This window comes from Sceloporus occidentalis, unplaced genomic scaffold, assembly GCF_023333645.1.
Source record: "Sceloporus occidentalis isolate IW3139 unplaced genomic scaffold, rSceOcc1.0.p SCAF_20, whole genome shotgun sequence".
NCBI lineage: Eukaryota > Metazoa > Chordata > Lepidosauria > Squamata > Phrynosomatidae > Sceloporus > Sceloporus occidentalis.
In genome coordinates this window covers 3405965-3420337 of record NW_028317000.1, presented here as the reverse complement: position 1 = coordinate 3420337, position 14373 = coordinate 3405965, and the positions used below count along the sequence as shown (strand labels likewise).

At 43.9% G+C, this 14373-nt stretch overlaps 2 protein-coding genes across 4 annotated transcripts in view; one reads left to right on the top strand and one right to left on the bottom strand.

Moving 5' to 3' along the window:
- Positions 1-5762, bottom strand: part of LOC149301756 (uncharacterized) — a 28320-nt gene extending 22558 nt beyond the window's left edge. For 2 of the 3 annotated variants that reach the window (XM_089483124.1, XM_089483125.1), the window contains exons 1-2: positions 4740-4763; positions 293-355 (exon numbers count right to left, since the gene is read on the bottom strand). Coding sequence is in view for 1 of the 3 variants with exons in the window: in XM_089483123.1 (XP_089339249.1) it covers positions 293-326 (34 nt within the window). In the remaining 2 variants the exon portion in view is untranslated. Of the gene's footprint in view, positions 1-292; positions 356-4739; positions 4783-5705 lie in introns of those variants that run through there. The other variant, XM_089483123.1, reaches the window with a different exon arrangement.
- On the top strand, positions 1883-12367 carry ANP32E (acidic nuclear phosphoprotein 32 family member E). The gene is made up of 7 exons (XM_089483132.1): positions 1883-2144; positions 3827-3976; positions 5484-5606; positions 5943-6108; positions 6806-6978; positions 7641-7695; positions 9426-12367. Exons 1-7 carry the CDS (start codon positions 2091-2093, stop codon positions 9491-9493), a joined length of 789 nt encoding a protein of 262 aa, XP_089339258.1. The 5' UTR covers positions 1883-2090; the 3' UTR covers positions 9494-12367.
- The last annotated feature ends 2006 nt before the right edge of the window (positions 12368-14373 follow it).

The window sequence follows — 14373 nt, the reverse complement described above, 5'->3', positions numbered from 1 at the left end:
TTTTAATAATAATAATAATAATAATAATAATAATAATAATAATTTTATTTATTATTTATTTGCTGAGGGTAGCTGATGAGATAGCCTTAGGTGCCTTCCCCTTTTCTCTGTTCGTAGAATTGTAGGGTTGGAAAAGAGCCCCAAAGGCCATCCAGTCCAACCTCATTCTGCCATGCAGGAATAAATAAAGCACCAATGGTATATGGCCATTCAGCTTCTGTTTAAAGACCTCCCAAAAAGGTGATTCCACCACTCTCCAAGGCTGCATCTCCCAATGTCAAACAGCTCTTACCATCAGGAAGTTCCTCCAAATGTTGAAGTGGCATTTCTTTTTCCTGTAGTTTGAAAACCAGTCCTGAAAAACACCAAAAGCAAGACTCAGCCCGTGCCAATGAACATTGCCCAGGGTCAGGGGGTTTCCCAGCAGACAAAGGATCACTAGCCAAATAGACACAAATCCTCCTTTGCTGATCCTCCCAGCCTGAGACCTTGCCATTCAACAACAGACCAACATAGAAATTAGCATGTAAATCCCTTCCTCTCAACCAACAGTATATATACCCCATTATCTTCCATGCTAAAATTCCTTGAAGATGCCAGCCACGGTCAGGAATAAACTCTTCCAGAACATGGCCACATAGCCCAAAAAACCCACAAAAAAAACCCCTAAAGGTATCACAGTTTGGTGGATTTTTGTTCTTTCCAGACTTGCACTGCTATATCTTTGAACCCACAACCTCAATCTTCTCTGAAGGGGAGTGATGACTTCCTTTCCCCTCTGCTCCAGGAAGCCAAGAAAGGCCAGGCTTTTTGGAGCAGCCCTCTCCTGAACAGCCTTTGGGCCTTGGAGCTGGGCTTGGAGGGCACACAAAAGAAGAGGAGAAGGATTACCTGATGCTCTGCAATAGTAGGAACAGTTGGTGGACTCCCCTTCTTTGGAGGTTTTTAAAGAGAGGCTGGATGGTCATCTGTCCCAGGGAGGGTTTTGATTATTTGTTGGACTGGGCGGCCCTTGGGGATCCCTTCCAACTTTTAAACTCCCTCTGAACATGAGTGTGACAGGGTTCAGTCTGTATTGTTTTTAAGTATCTTGTTAGCTGCATTGAGTCTCATTATTGGGAGAAAGGTGGAGTAGAGACGATGATGATGATGATTCGCCCAAGCAAGATATCTCTACCTGGACAGAGACAGACCTTTCTATGCATTCTGAAGAGGGTTGGGCTTGATGGCCCTTGGGGGTGCCTTCCAACTCTGGGATCCTATGCATTCCTGCATGGCAAAAGGAGGTTATACTGGATGGCCCAGATATTGGTGGTGTCTCCTTTCCTGGAGGTCTTTAAGCAGAGGCTGGATGGCCATCTGTCACAGGGGGTGCTTGGGTTGTGAGTTCCTGCATGGCTCTTGGGGTCTCTTGGACTAGATGTCCCCTGGGAGGGTGTCGCTTCCAACCCTAGGATCCTATAATTCTGAGAGAGGGGGTCCTTGGGGAGGAGAGTGAGCCACAAAGGACAACCTCCTTCAATGAGGGGATGCCCTCCATTTGCCCTCCCCATCCCTGGCCCCATGGGAGCCCATCTTGTGTTGGCCTGCCTCCAACCCCAATGTGTGACAAAAGAGGAGGAGGAGGCCTAGGGAAGAAGGAGGAGGAGGAGGGAAGGAAGGAGGAAGAGGGCTTGGAAGGGAGTGGGGCTGGCCCAGGAGGAAGGGAAGGGAGGGAGGTGGAAGAGGGTGGCTTCCCCTGTGCATCCCTCCTCCTTTCCTCCTCTCCTGCGTTCCCTCCTTCCGTGGGCGTTGAGGCGGAGCGTGTGTCGGGCCCTCCATGCGGTGGATGATGGAGGCTCAGTCTGGCAGCGGCCATTGAAGGGCACACAGCTGCGTCGTCGTCGCCGCCGCCGCCTTTGGCCAAAGGAGGGGGAAGGCCTCTGGGCAAAGGAGCCTTCTTCTGCCCATCCTTTCCAAGGCGAAAAGGGGGAGAGGGAGAGGGGGCAGTCCGCCTCTTTCCCCCTTCCTTCCTTCTTTCCTTCCTTCCCTTTCCCTCCTCCTCCTCCTCGTTCTTTTCCGCGCTCCCTTCTTCTTCTTCTTTGGAGGCGATGGAGATGAAGAAGCGCATCCACCTGGAACTCAGGAACCGGGCGCCGGAGAAGGTGAGCCAGGGAAGCAAGGAGAGGAAGGCCTTTCGACAGGAAAAGGGGCCTTTTTGCACCCCTTTCGTTCGGTGCGTAGTTTGGCTTCGGGGGAAAAGGGAAGAGAAGAAGAGAAGAGGAGGAGGAGGAGGAGGAGGAAAGGCTGGCCATGGCGCTGGGGCCGCCCAGCAACTCCTTGGCTCCTTCTGTCTGTCTGTCTTTCTTTCTTTCCTTTTTGGTCAAGGTTTCAGGGATGTAAAGGCTGGGGAAAGAGGGGGACCCTCTTCTTCTTCTCCTTCTCAAAGGCCTCTTTTTAGGGGGAAGGAAGGAAGGAAGAGTGGAAGGAAGAAGGACTCTTTGGGAGGAGGTCTCTCGCTCTTTCGGAGCCAGGTTCGGCCCCCAGTTTTGTGTGAAGAGTGTGAGTGTGGTTCAAGGGCCAACAACTTGGGAGGAAGAGGATGGGAGAGGAGGAAACACACACCTGGAGGGATATACAGACACACACAACTACCATACACATATATGTATATATACACACATGAAGAGAGAGATGGATACACACAGAGATACACACAGAGAGATAATACGCTCACACACAAATATATACAGAGAGAGAGAGAGAGAGACACGCACAAATACACACAAACATATGTATAGAGACAGATACGCACATGCATATATATTGATATACAGAGAGAGAGAAAGATATCTATATCTGGGTCATGGCTTGGTTGACAGAACTCTTTCCCTGCCACCAAATCCCAAAGCTGGGCCTGTGTTTTATGTCCTTTTTAAATACCTCTCTCTCTCTCTCTCTCTCTCTCTCTCTCTCTGGGGATGATGGCTGCCAAGGCAAGCCAGAAGCGTTGTTCCCAAAGGCAAACTTTCCCCCTGAGAAGCAGCCCTCTTCCTTCAGGCCCACTTTGAGGACTGGCCCTTTTGTCCAATCTAGGTCAGGCGTCCTTCATTCACACATTGCCATGCGCAGGACCTGGCTGAGATGGGTCTCTCTCTCTGCGTTGTGTCGTTTTACAACCCTTTGGACTCAGCTACGCAACCGGACAACGACAACACCAATGTCGTCCTCCTGGCCTTTGCTGCTGCTGCTGCTGCTGCTGCTGCTGCTGCTGTTGGGAAATGTGGCCCAATTGTTTGCGGAGGGAAGCCATTGCGGCTGAACGTGGTGAAAGCTCCCTGGCTTTTTATTTTTAACTTCGTAACGCTGGGCCAGAAAACAAGGCTGGGGCTTGGATCCATCTTGGGCCCTGTCTCCACATCTCTCCCCAGGAAAAGGAGGAGAAGGAAGGGGCGAGATGGCTTTGCGTGGCTTTTTCCTGGTTAAAAAACACAACGGGGACACGGCAGGGTTGCGTTTGTCGCGAACTGGTCGCTTCCAACCTTTGGATCTTGTCAATCTACAAGAATGCATTCGAGTAGAGAAGGAGAATGTCGAAACAGGATCGAGTAGTGCTCAGAGCAGAGCAAATAAAAGGGTAGACTCTCCTTTGAATGGAGGGTAGATAGGCATTTTGTTTCAGTTGTTTATTCCTGCACAACAAGGGGTTGGATTAGATGGCCCTTCAGGGTTCCTTCCATGGCTTGAGAGGCTGTGGTTCTGTCACGTCTGGCCTTCCAAGCGTGAGCAGACGGCTGAGGTGCTCTTCTCCGGCTCAGAGGCGGTTGTGTGCTCTTCCCCGCTGCAGGTCACGGAGCTGGTCCTGGACAACTGTCGTTCCAGCAACGGCGAAATCGAAGGCCTGAATGACACCTTTAAAGAGCTAGAGTTCCTCAGCATGGCCAACGTCGAGTTGACATCGCTGGCTAAGCTCCCAGCTTTGAATAAACTTCGGAAGGTGGGTCTCGGTCCGGGAAGGTGGGTTTGGGTTCTGTCCGGTGATGATGGTCAGGTGGCCCTTGCTTGCCTGGGGAAGTCTTGCTCAGATTCATAGCATCAGCATTGTTTGTCGTGTATCTATGGAGGAGTCTGAACTGGCCACGGCAGGACATGCCTCAGTTGCATTCCGTTTGCATGCTCTCTTAAGTGGGGCTGCCTTTGCAAAGCACTCAGAAACCTCACTTGGCCCATATGAACAAGCAATAATTACATTGTTTTCTGTTAGTGTTAATGTTTGTCAGTAGTTATAAAGCATGTTGGTTTTGTTTTCATTACAGTGCAACTCTGTGATCGACATCTGCCAGACAATGAGCATAGAAATTGCACTGGAGGAGCCACAAAGGCCTAATGCAGTGTTCTCTCTAGGAATAATCTCCAGGTCTCTTAGTGCAACTTTTGGTTCAAGTTAACCACGGAGTTGCGCTGGAGGACCTAGTTATTCCTAGAGAGAACGTATTAATAAAATCTGTGAATAATCAAATCCGCAAATGTCAAAGCCATAAATGTGGAGGGACGAGTGTGTGTCTACATGGCTTGGGGTTTCCCCCTTTATAAACTCTTTAATTGCTTTTTAAGTAACTTCTATATCTACTTTCATTAATGCCTTTGTCTAGTTTTAATCTGTATTGTTCATAAATATGTAGTTGGTTGCTTTGAGTCCCATTATTGAGAGAAAGGCAGAATATAAATGCATATAAAATAAACTAAATGAATAAACTTACCAACAAGAAGGAAGGTGGTGCAGGTCACTCTTGAGTCCCAGTTCTGGAAAATAAGGGAGATACAAATAAATATAATAATAATAATAATAATAATAATAATAATAATAGTGGTTCCCAGGCTGTCTGATGTGAGAACCAGCCGCCTTTCCCCTGTGTCTTCAGGACTATATTTGTGCCTCAAAATACTGAAGGCCTACTTCAGGAGTTATTTGTTGCAAAGTGATAAACACAGCCATGTAAATACTGAATAGCTGAAAAATACACAAGCAAGGTATGGCTACTCAAAGCAAAACATCAGATAGTAACTAAAGAAAGATACCAGTTATTGTTTACTAGGAATAACTTGTCTCCAAGACTGCAGGCGCATGAGGTTTGTGAATTGGAGATGCTAGCAAAAAAGGAAACTATCCTATAACAACTCTAAAATGAGGATTTATAAAATGTGGCGACCCTGTCTCAGGGTTTCCATGGCCAGGTTTCTTCAGAGGAGGTTTGCCATGGCCTTCCTCTGAGGCTGAGAGAGTATGACTTGCCCAAGATCGCCCATTGGGTTTCCTTGGCTGTCTTAACGTTGCTTTTTGGACATTTTTAACCTTATTATAATTGTTTTAATGATTAACTCGCTTTGCAAGCCCAGTTTTTGAGGTAGAAAGCTGAAGTTAATCATAACAACTACAAGAACACAGACTTGGGAAAGGTATCCAAAACTGGCGTGCCTCATTGTGAGACGCTTTTGCCTTGCAGCTGGAGCTGAGTGATAACCTAATTTCCGGAGGCCTGGAGGTCCTGGCGGAGAGGTGTCCAAATCTTACGTACCTAAACCTGAGCGGCAACAAAATCAAGGACCTCAGCACTGTGGAGTCCCTTGTGAGTAAAAAGTGGGGTTTACAACCTGCTGTACGGAGGGTTATTGAGGAGCTGTCAGGGATGTGGAGTCAGTATTCCTAGGCCAAGCCTTCGACTCACCTGTTTTTCTACTTTCTGAGCCTCACTCCCAACTCCATCATAAATAGCAAATGTGGATTAATTAGTAATAATAAATTAATTGTCGTTAAAGTCGCTTCTTCACTTCCTATTTCAGAAAAGGACTTAAATTGTCCCAGAGGGGTCTGGAAAATGATGACGAAGCTCCCCACATCCTATAATGGGATAAACACATTTTTGGAAGTAAGAAAACTAGTCACGTCCTTGTCTTCTTTTCAGCAAAACCTTAAGAATTTGAAGAGTCTGGATTTGTTCAACTGCGAAATCACAAAACCAAAAGATTACAGAGAAAGCGTGTTTGAGTTGCTTCAGCAAATAACGTACCTAGACGGGTTTGATCAAGATGACAATGAGGCCCCCGACTCAGAAGACGAAGAGGATGAAGGTAACTACACAAAACGCGTGGATTGCAAAAGTTAGCAAGTCTTTGCTAGGTTAGATAGGAAGGTGGGAGTTAAGAGTACCAGGGATCAAGTAAGGGCAAGGATCATGCAAATGGTGTGGTTTAAAATCCACTCTTCAAGATGGTGGCTATATATGTAATTTCAAAAAGGATAAAGGAAAGCTTAAAGGTAAAATACATTTGCGATTAGCAGTAAAATGTGTTTCCTGTATAGAGTTTCCAGCATTAACTTCTGCTTACCCCTGGCAAGCTGTAACATTCACTTGGGCTTAGATTTACCCGTGCAGGAACTATAGATTGTAGATGTTGGCTACATCCACTGCAGACATAATCCAGTTTCACTCCACTTTTAACTGCCATGGCTCAGTGCTGTGGGATTCCGGATATTGTAGTGGCGCTGGAGCTCTATGAGAGAGAGGGCAAAGTATCTCACATGCCTCCCTGCATGCACCCAGAAAACCATGGAGAACTTGGCTAAGTCCGCCTTTCGCATGTTGCCTGCAAAAAAGGTAGAGAGTTCCGGAGCATTCAGACTTGTCTCCTGTGTTGTGTTCAGTTGTGGTACCATCCCAGGAGGACTTCAAACGCGGGTTGGTTTTGAATCTGCAAATGGGCTCTTGAATTCCCGGCGCGAGAGTAGCCTGCGGCATGCATTATATTAGCATACCCTTCCCTTCAGATGGAGATGAAGACGAAGACGAGGAAGATGAGGACAAAGCCGGGCCCCCGGGAGAATATGAAGAGAACGACGAGGAAGACGACGATGCTTCAGACTTGGCAGAAGGGGAAGGCGAAGAGGAAGAGGAGGAGGAAGAAGTCGGACTCTCCTATTTGATGAAAGAGGAGATCCAGGTGAACATATCACTCCTTTTACTCATTGATTATTGACAGGCCTGAGCACATCTGCAGAGAAGTAAGTCTTGAGTCCAATAGGGCTTACTTCCAAGTAAGTGGGCAACGCTCAGATATTGGAAGGCTCCAACTTAAGCATTAAGATTGCTGTGTATACATTTAGTCTCAGTCTTCTAAGTGAGAAGTTATTCTCAAGGTATTTGACAAGTCGTGGTTGTGGTTGTGTGCCACAACGCCTTCTACGATGTTGTGCCCCTATGGTGGCATTCCCTCCCTTGAGAGGGATGTTTGGTCTTCTAGCAACAGTTGAAAACACAACTTTTTATGAAAGACTGTGGTCTTAATGATTTTGCTTAATGTTTTAAACTGTTTTGTCAAATTGCTTAGTACGGTTTTAAACTTTACATTACTTATACTATGTTTTAAATTGTGTTTTATCTGTATGCCACCCAGAAATCTGATGATGTAGGCGTTCCTGTGTGCCTTCCAATTATTCCCAACTTGTGGTGATATTTCTATGAAGATTTCTGTCTTGGCCTTCTAATAAGTTTTGATTAAGCAGAACTAGTAGACTAGGATGGGACAGGAGTATGAATTTCCCAAGGTATTTATGAAGTGGCATCTTTGCGATCTGCTGAAAGCGCTGTTTTCTTTTCCTGAAGGACGAAGAAGACGATGATGATTATGTAGAGGAGAGAGAGAACGAAGAAGAGGAAGGTAAGTGTCGTATACAGTCTGCCAGCGAAGAAATTCATGTGTGATCATTAAAACATCTGGAACTTAGTGGGTTTTTATCCAAAGTTTCCTTTCCAGTGATAAAGTTCTGGTTCACAGTTAAGACCATTTATCTTCTGGTTTGATAGAAGTCATTGGAGGTAGAAAATTAAAGAGTTTGGCAGTATGTGGAAGAGTTTGCCGGCTGAGAGCACCTGAAGTGTGCTCCAATTGGTCATTGCTATAAAATTGAGCTTGTGCTCCATAATTTATCCACAAGTGTGCAGAGAGACATAGAACACTGCTTTTAGAGGGACTCAGACCATGTATCTGTCGAGCCCCTTTTGCCTGCACTGACTGGCAGCCACTTTCTGGGACTGCAGGTGGGAGTGTTTCCTAGTGCTTCCTGGAGAAGCCAAGGATCGAAGCTGAGGCCTTTCTACACGCATGGCACATGCTCTGGCACTGAGCTGCCAAGCAGGTGTGAGGGATGTCTTACACTTGGAAGAACTGAGCAAAGGTGTTTCTGTGCATCCCACACGACATTGGTCAAAAGTTTGTTCAAGAAACAGTCATAAAGTACTTAATCTTCCTGAACGGCAAAAGGACAGTCACTGACATCTGTCCTGTAAACCAGTGGCCATTGGGTACATGATAAAAGTCCTCTGTACTGCTGGTATTGAATTCTTTCATTTTGCTTGATGGAGTCACATGAGGTCTTCTGGGGAGGCCCTTCTCTCTCTCTGATCACCTTCATCTGGTGGGAACAGAGGAGACGGGGCCTTCTCAGTGGCAACTCCCAGACTTTGGAAGTCCTCTTCCAGAGAGATTAGGCTGGCGTCCTCCCTATTTTCCCTTTCAAAGGCAGATGAAGTCTTTTTGTTTCTGCAGGCATATAAGGGCTGCTTGCTGGAGGTGAAAGTGCCTTTCAGAAGGTGCTAGGCTGTTTGCTTCTTCTTTTCATTTTAATCGCCATGATTTTAACTGCTTTTTCTTCTGTTAAGAGTTTAATTATATTTTCACTTCTATACAACGTGTTTTTTAAGCTGTATCTGCTTTATAAGCCCCAGACTGGGATACAAATGAATATGAGGACGGTGGTGGTGATGGTGATGCAGAATATCTTGTTCTCTGTTTAGCAAAGTCACACGGACATATTTCTGTTGTGTATTCTCATGATATGCTATGCCTAGCAGCAATAAGAAGTTGTTTAGCAATACAGTGCTTTGGAGTAACCCATGGTTCAGTCTAAGTTTGAGCATGCAGAATCATGAAATCCTAGAATTGGAAGAGGTTCCCAGTGGCCTTCAATTCCATCCTGCCCTCTCAATTCAGGAACTATTCATTTGACCTCTCTTAGAAGACATCCTGAGAAAGAGACATCCCCGTTCTAGGCAGTTGGTTCCATTGTCAAACCAATCAGAAACTCCTTCTAGTATCCGGTTGAAATCTGTTCCCTGTGACTTGAAACCATGAGACCAGGTCCCCATCCCTTCTAGGGCAGCGGAGAACAGACTTGCATCCATGACGGTCCTTGAGATATTTAAAGGGTATGATTGTGTCACCCCTCGAGTCTTGTATTCACCAAGCTGAACATGCCCAGCTCCTTCAACCTCTCCTACTACGTTTTATCGGCCTTGTTGCCCTTCCCAGAACCTGCTCCAACTTGTCTAGATCCTTCTTACAAGGATGCACCCAGATGTACCTGTGACAAACGTCTCTTTTCCCAACAGCCGGAGGTGTCCGAGGGGAGAAGAGAAAACGTGCCGCTGAAGACGAAGGCGACGAGGATGACGATTAAGTCGTAGCAAAGAGAACTAGGACCAGATTTCAGATTTGTTGCAAGATATGCAATAGTGATATGCAGCCTTGTATGTCTCCATGTATCATAGGTTTCCCTACAGAAGACATTAATGTGTTAACTTTTTATAGGAAGTGTGTTTTTACTCTTTCTTTGCCCTTTTTATCATTCCAACTAAGCAGTGATCGCCCATTATCGATATCATGCGCAGGTAAACACTGTTTCCATCTCTTGTAATCATTGAACCAGTTGTCTCCTCACCTTCTTTCCTGGGGCCCAAGATTTGATTTCTTTTTCTTCCTGCTAGATTTTCAAGTGAGCATGCTCTTAGGCCTAGCCGCAGTTAGGCAAGAGAGACCCTAAGAAGTTTAATTTAAACGCTCTACAAGACAGCACACTAAAAGTCAGATACATCGCAGTGGGATAACATTTTATCATTTCAAAAGGATGTCTGAAGAAGGCACACATGAGTCGCGTCCTGAATTTCCTGTTTTGCACCCAGAGTCTCATACTTGCGTTCATAATGCCACCTCTCTAGGGAACATTGATGCAGACCTTCAACGAATGCATTGGGCAGCTCTTTATTTGAGTCTCGCTTTTTATTCCTAAACATTTAAAAGACAGAAATGCCCCCTTAAATAAAAGGCAACTGAGACGTACTTAAGTTCCTTGATGTTCATCCTACGCTGTTCCCTTCCTGACCATAATATCCCTCAGGAATTGTCAGAGCACCCATATTTGAGGATTCTACCTCCTCCTTTAATTTTCATAACATGAAATGTTTTAACTTTCATCAAGAAGACTCCTTAATCATGTTAAACACTAGGAAATGAGCTTTTCCTTCGATATTGTTTTTCTAAAGCAAGAGTTGGCAGGTAAGTTAGACAGCGTTGGGTTTCTGACTGTTTCCAATCCAGGTTTGGAAGCAGATTTGGAGGGGCTCAAAGTTATCTCTAGTCACACAAAAAGGCTATGGAAAGTTGGTGGGCCAACTGGTAGTTTTCAGTTGGCAATTCTGAGCTGAATTCAGAGGTCACCGGTTCTTTCCTTCAAAGTGTGGCTCTTTGCTGGAGGGCTATTCAAACAACACTGTTTAGTGGGATTTCTCAGTAAGCTTCAGGAACATGTTCACGCATCCCAGGAATCAGGAGAAACTGACCAGTGATGATCAGACTTTGGTCCTCTGGCTGTTTTGGACTCCAACTCCCATGTGCCCCAGCCAGTTTGGTGAACAGTCAGGAATTCTGGGAGCTGAAGTCCAAAATATGGAGAACCAAACCATTGGTGGTGACAAACTGGTTGCCATTCATCTTACTTTCCGTTAGGCAGGTTGCTTTCAAAAAGAAAAACCAATGGAGATGCAGAGCTCTTTTCGGTCCTGGCTTAGGGCAGATCGGCTTGTATTGTTAAATAAGTATTTTACCCAAATACTACACAGGTGTATTCAAGAGAAACTATTTTTTTATTACCTGTCCTGCCTGGGAGACGCTTGTCACTAATTTGGGGTAAAAATAATAATAAAAGGGGTATTTTTGCATAGAGGGAGTTGGCCTGCGAATATGAATAATCCATTACTCGCATTGGCAACTCTTGGTGTGTGACGCCAGGCTCCTAATTTAGTTTTGACGACGGCGCCACATTTGAGAAGGATCGGCCAAAATCTGGTACGGTTCCCCCGTGGATTTTCATTCCTAGCGCAGCGCAACTGATGCAAAGGCGCTTGGAGCGGAGGGGAACGTTAAAAAGAGAGGCAATTTAGTAGAAATTGTGGGTATTTTTTGGAACATTTTAACCTAAAAGGATTTGGTAAAGGCTTTATCCCAATACTATTCCTACCTTTGTGTACGGATGATGATTTTTTAAACTTTGTAAAAAGTTCTAGAGGTTCTGTGTTCAAAGCCATTTGTGTCAGGTTTCTTGTGATGGTGTTTTTTCACCCTTTATACTTTGATGTTCACTTTTATATAGTTTTAGATAATAAGGAAACCCTTCCTTTACAAAGAAAAGTATTCAGAATGTGATCATAAATGGGACTGTGCCCACAAACCCTATTCTTGCTTGGATGCTTGCCATGTGGTTGTGCAGTTGTGTTAACAATTCGGCGAAAGAGGATTAATTTTTCTTACCTCTGATGAAATTTGCAAGTGAGGTATCTTTGTGCGCGACCAATGTTTTTTTAACGCTGATGGATTGAAGTGATGACAGTTCAATGAATTTGCATTCGGGGCACTTTGAACGGCTGGAAAACATGAGTAAAAACCAATTGAACCCAAGCTTATCTATCCCATAGCAAATATATTTAAACAGCTAAGATCTCTTGTATATCCTAAAGGAAAAAAACAACAACAACCAGCTAAATACATTGCCACAGTTTGGAGTTTTTGTGTAATCATAAATGTTGCTTTTTGTTTGCTTTCTTTATTTCTAAGACGACAAAAAAAGAGCATTAACACAGAGCCTCTGGGTGACTTTTTAACATTTGGTGGGGTTGGTTTTCCTTCTAGTCTTTTTTGGCTTGGTGGGTTCTTTAATAATAATAAATAATAATAATATGTAAGGGTGGGTTTTATATTTTGTAGAGATCTTTTTGTCCTATTTGAATGCTCTTTATATGGCGGTATGTATATATATAGTGTGTTCGATTCCTTTTCAAATTCTAAAAAGGAAAAAAAAAGATACGGACTTGGAAGAACTGTTTTTTCCCCCCTTCGATGCAACTGTGTTTTGAAATAAAAGCCATGACAGTGTTAAATAAATAACCGATTCCTACAGCACACTTCTGATGGATTTTAGTTGTTAACAGAATGTGAGTGTTTTTTCTTCCCCCTTGTGTGGTGTAAATTTTAAATTAAAGATTTTCAAACCAAAAAAAAATGGGGTGATTTTTTTATTGTGGAAGTGGGGGATCTATAGTTTTCTTTCTCCTTTCCAAAAAAATAAAGTTATTTATTTGAGATTTGGGGTTGCAATCATAGTTAGAAGCTATACTCCTAGACTTGGGTGCCTGACCTACGAATCTCAAAACGTATTTTGCAGTTATTTAGCGGCAAAACACTACACAAAGTTTTCAGAAATGTGTGCCCAACTCTCCTGTATTCTCAAATAGGATTTGAGGTTGTCTTATTGCTCAAATTAATCATTTTGAAAGCTGCGTTTTGTAAGTTTTAAGCAGAAGAAACGGACTTTGATTTTGCTAATAACAACTGTTAGGGACTTAAAATCTTTGTTATTAGACTTACATACATAGGAATTAAAACTGGGCAGGTTTTGCAAATGTCCCATGTTTAACTGAGTGGAAAGGAAACTGCGTTTTTTAATACCTGAAACTCAGTTTGCAACAAATTATGTAAAATGAGGATGAAGGAGGAAAAGTGGACAGAGGAAATTGAAACCAGGGCACTTTAAAAGCATCCAAGAAAACTGGAATATGTTTCCACCCATGAAACCTTGAGCAAGTCACACTTTCTCAGCCTCAGAAGAAGGCAATGGCAAACCTGCTCTGAGCAAACCTTGCCAAGCAAACCCCTGGATAGGTTCATCCTAAATCAGGAATGACTCAAAGGCACGCAACAAGCACAATAAAATAAAATAAAAACTACTAATTATAATGGATTCGTCTTCTAATATAGGAAGCAATGGGGGAGGAAGAAGGCATGAGGCCCTTGAAATAAGAATGGTGTCCTCCAAGGAAATTTTTCTTTCACTCTCCAAATTTTGAACACTGCAGAGAGAGTGACATTCTGAATTCTTGTTTTTGTTGTGTCACGTGGTTATTGTGTGCCTTTTTCTGACTTGTGGCAACTTTTAAGGCAAACCTATCATAGGGTTTTCCTGGCATCATTTCTTGTTGGGGCATTTTTTTTGCCATTGCCTTCCATTTTAGGCTGAGAGAGTGTTACTCCATGGCCGAACACAGTTTCAAACCCTGGTCTCCTGGAGTCCTAGTCCAACAAAACACTGCCTAAACTGTCTTTCTAAAAGCTGAACTGAAGTTTTAAGTCACTGCCAATGCTAGCAATTTGGGGAACTGAAGGAAAATGAGATTAATGTAGTGCTGGGGAACAAGAAAAATACATACATACATATATATACACACACACACACACATTCATACTGTTCCAATCATACACAGACATCAAAATTATATTCTAATCCTACAGTTAAAAAATACAACCACTTGTTAACTCCAGAGATATTTCCTTTCTTATCTATTTTTATCAGTTATCTGTAACAGAAATAATTCTCCTTTCCTTTCTTAAATAATAGTTTTACTATTACAGTGAAGGCTATCTTAAGCCTGGATTCACTTAAACATAAAAAATTTCCATTAATGTAATATTAATATAATATTGTGAGAGGGAAGATTTGGGTTTCTTCACAGGCTGTTGGTCTTAATACCAGATCAGCAGCTTCTGTTTGTTTTCCTTGTTTTGTTTTCCTTGTTTACTTGTACTGTAATTTTGAAGGAAAAATATATATTTAAAAGAGGCTTTATGTATTTAGGGAACTGCACTGGAACTTGTTTTGACGGGGCTCTTTTGTTATTAAACACTGTAATAAAAGGAGAGGCTTAAAAAGATGGCCTCTTTAGCCATTTACTCCTATAGGGAGCATTCACTTCCGCCCTTTCAAAATGGCGTCTACTGAGGAAACCGGAAGCGATGAGGCAGCCATTAAGGCCTCTGAGAGAGAGCGAAAAGCTGAGGGAGGAAAAAAGCGGGTGGAGAGGGGGAAAGGGGTTTCCCATAGGAGAACAGCAGGGAGCCGCGGCGACGCCGATTGGCTGTCGTTTGTCGCAGTTTCCTCTTTTCCCCGCCCCTCGGCCAATCAGAACGCTCGCTGCTTGTGGGCGGGGCGAAAAAAGCCCGTTGAGTGATTTC

What these genes read in the sequence shown, in the direction of transcription:
- ANP32E (XM_089483132.1), top strand. Translation starts at nt 2,091, where the DNA reads ATGGAGATGAAGAAGCGCATCCACCTGGAACTCAGGAACCGGGCGCCG. An exon ending in CTTTGAATAAACTTCGGAAG is followed by an intron (nt 3,977 to 5,483) that starts GTGGGTCTCGGT and finishes TTTGCCTTGCAG; the next exon opens with CTGGAGCTGAGTGATAACCT. An exon ending in AGAGAACGAAGAAGAGGAAG is followed by an intron (nt 7,696 to 9,425) that starts GTAAGTGTCGTA and finishes TTTTCCCAACAG; the next exon opens with CCGGAGGTGTCCGAGGGGAG.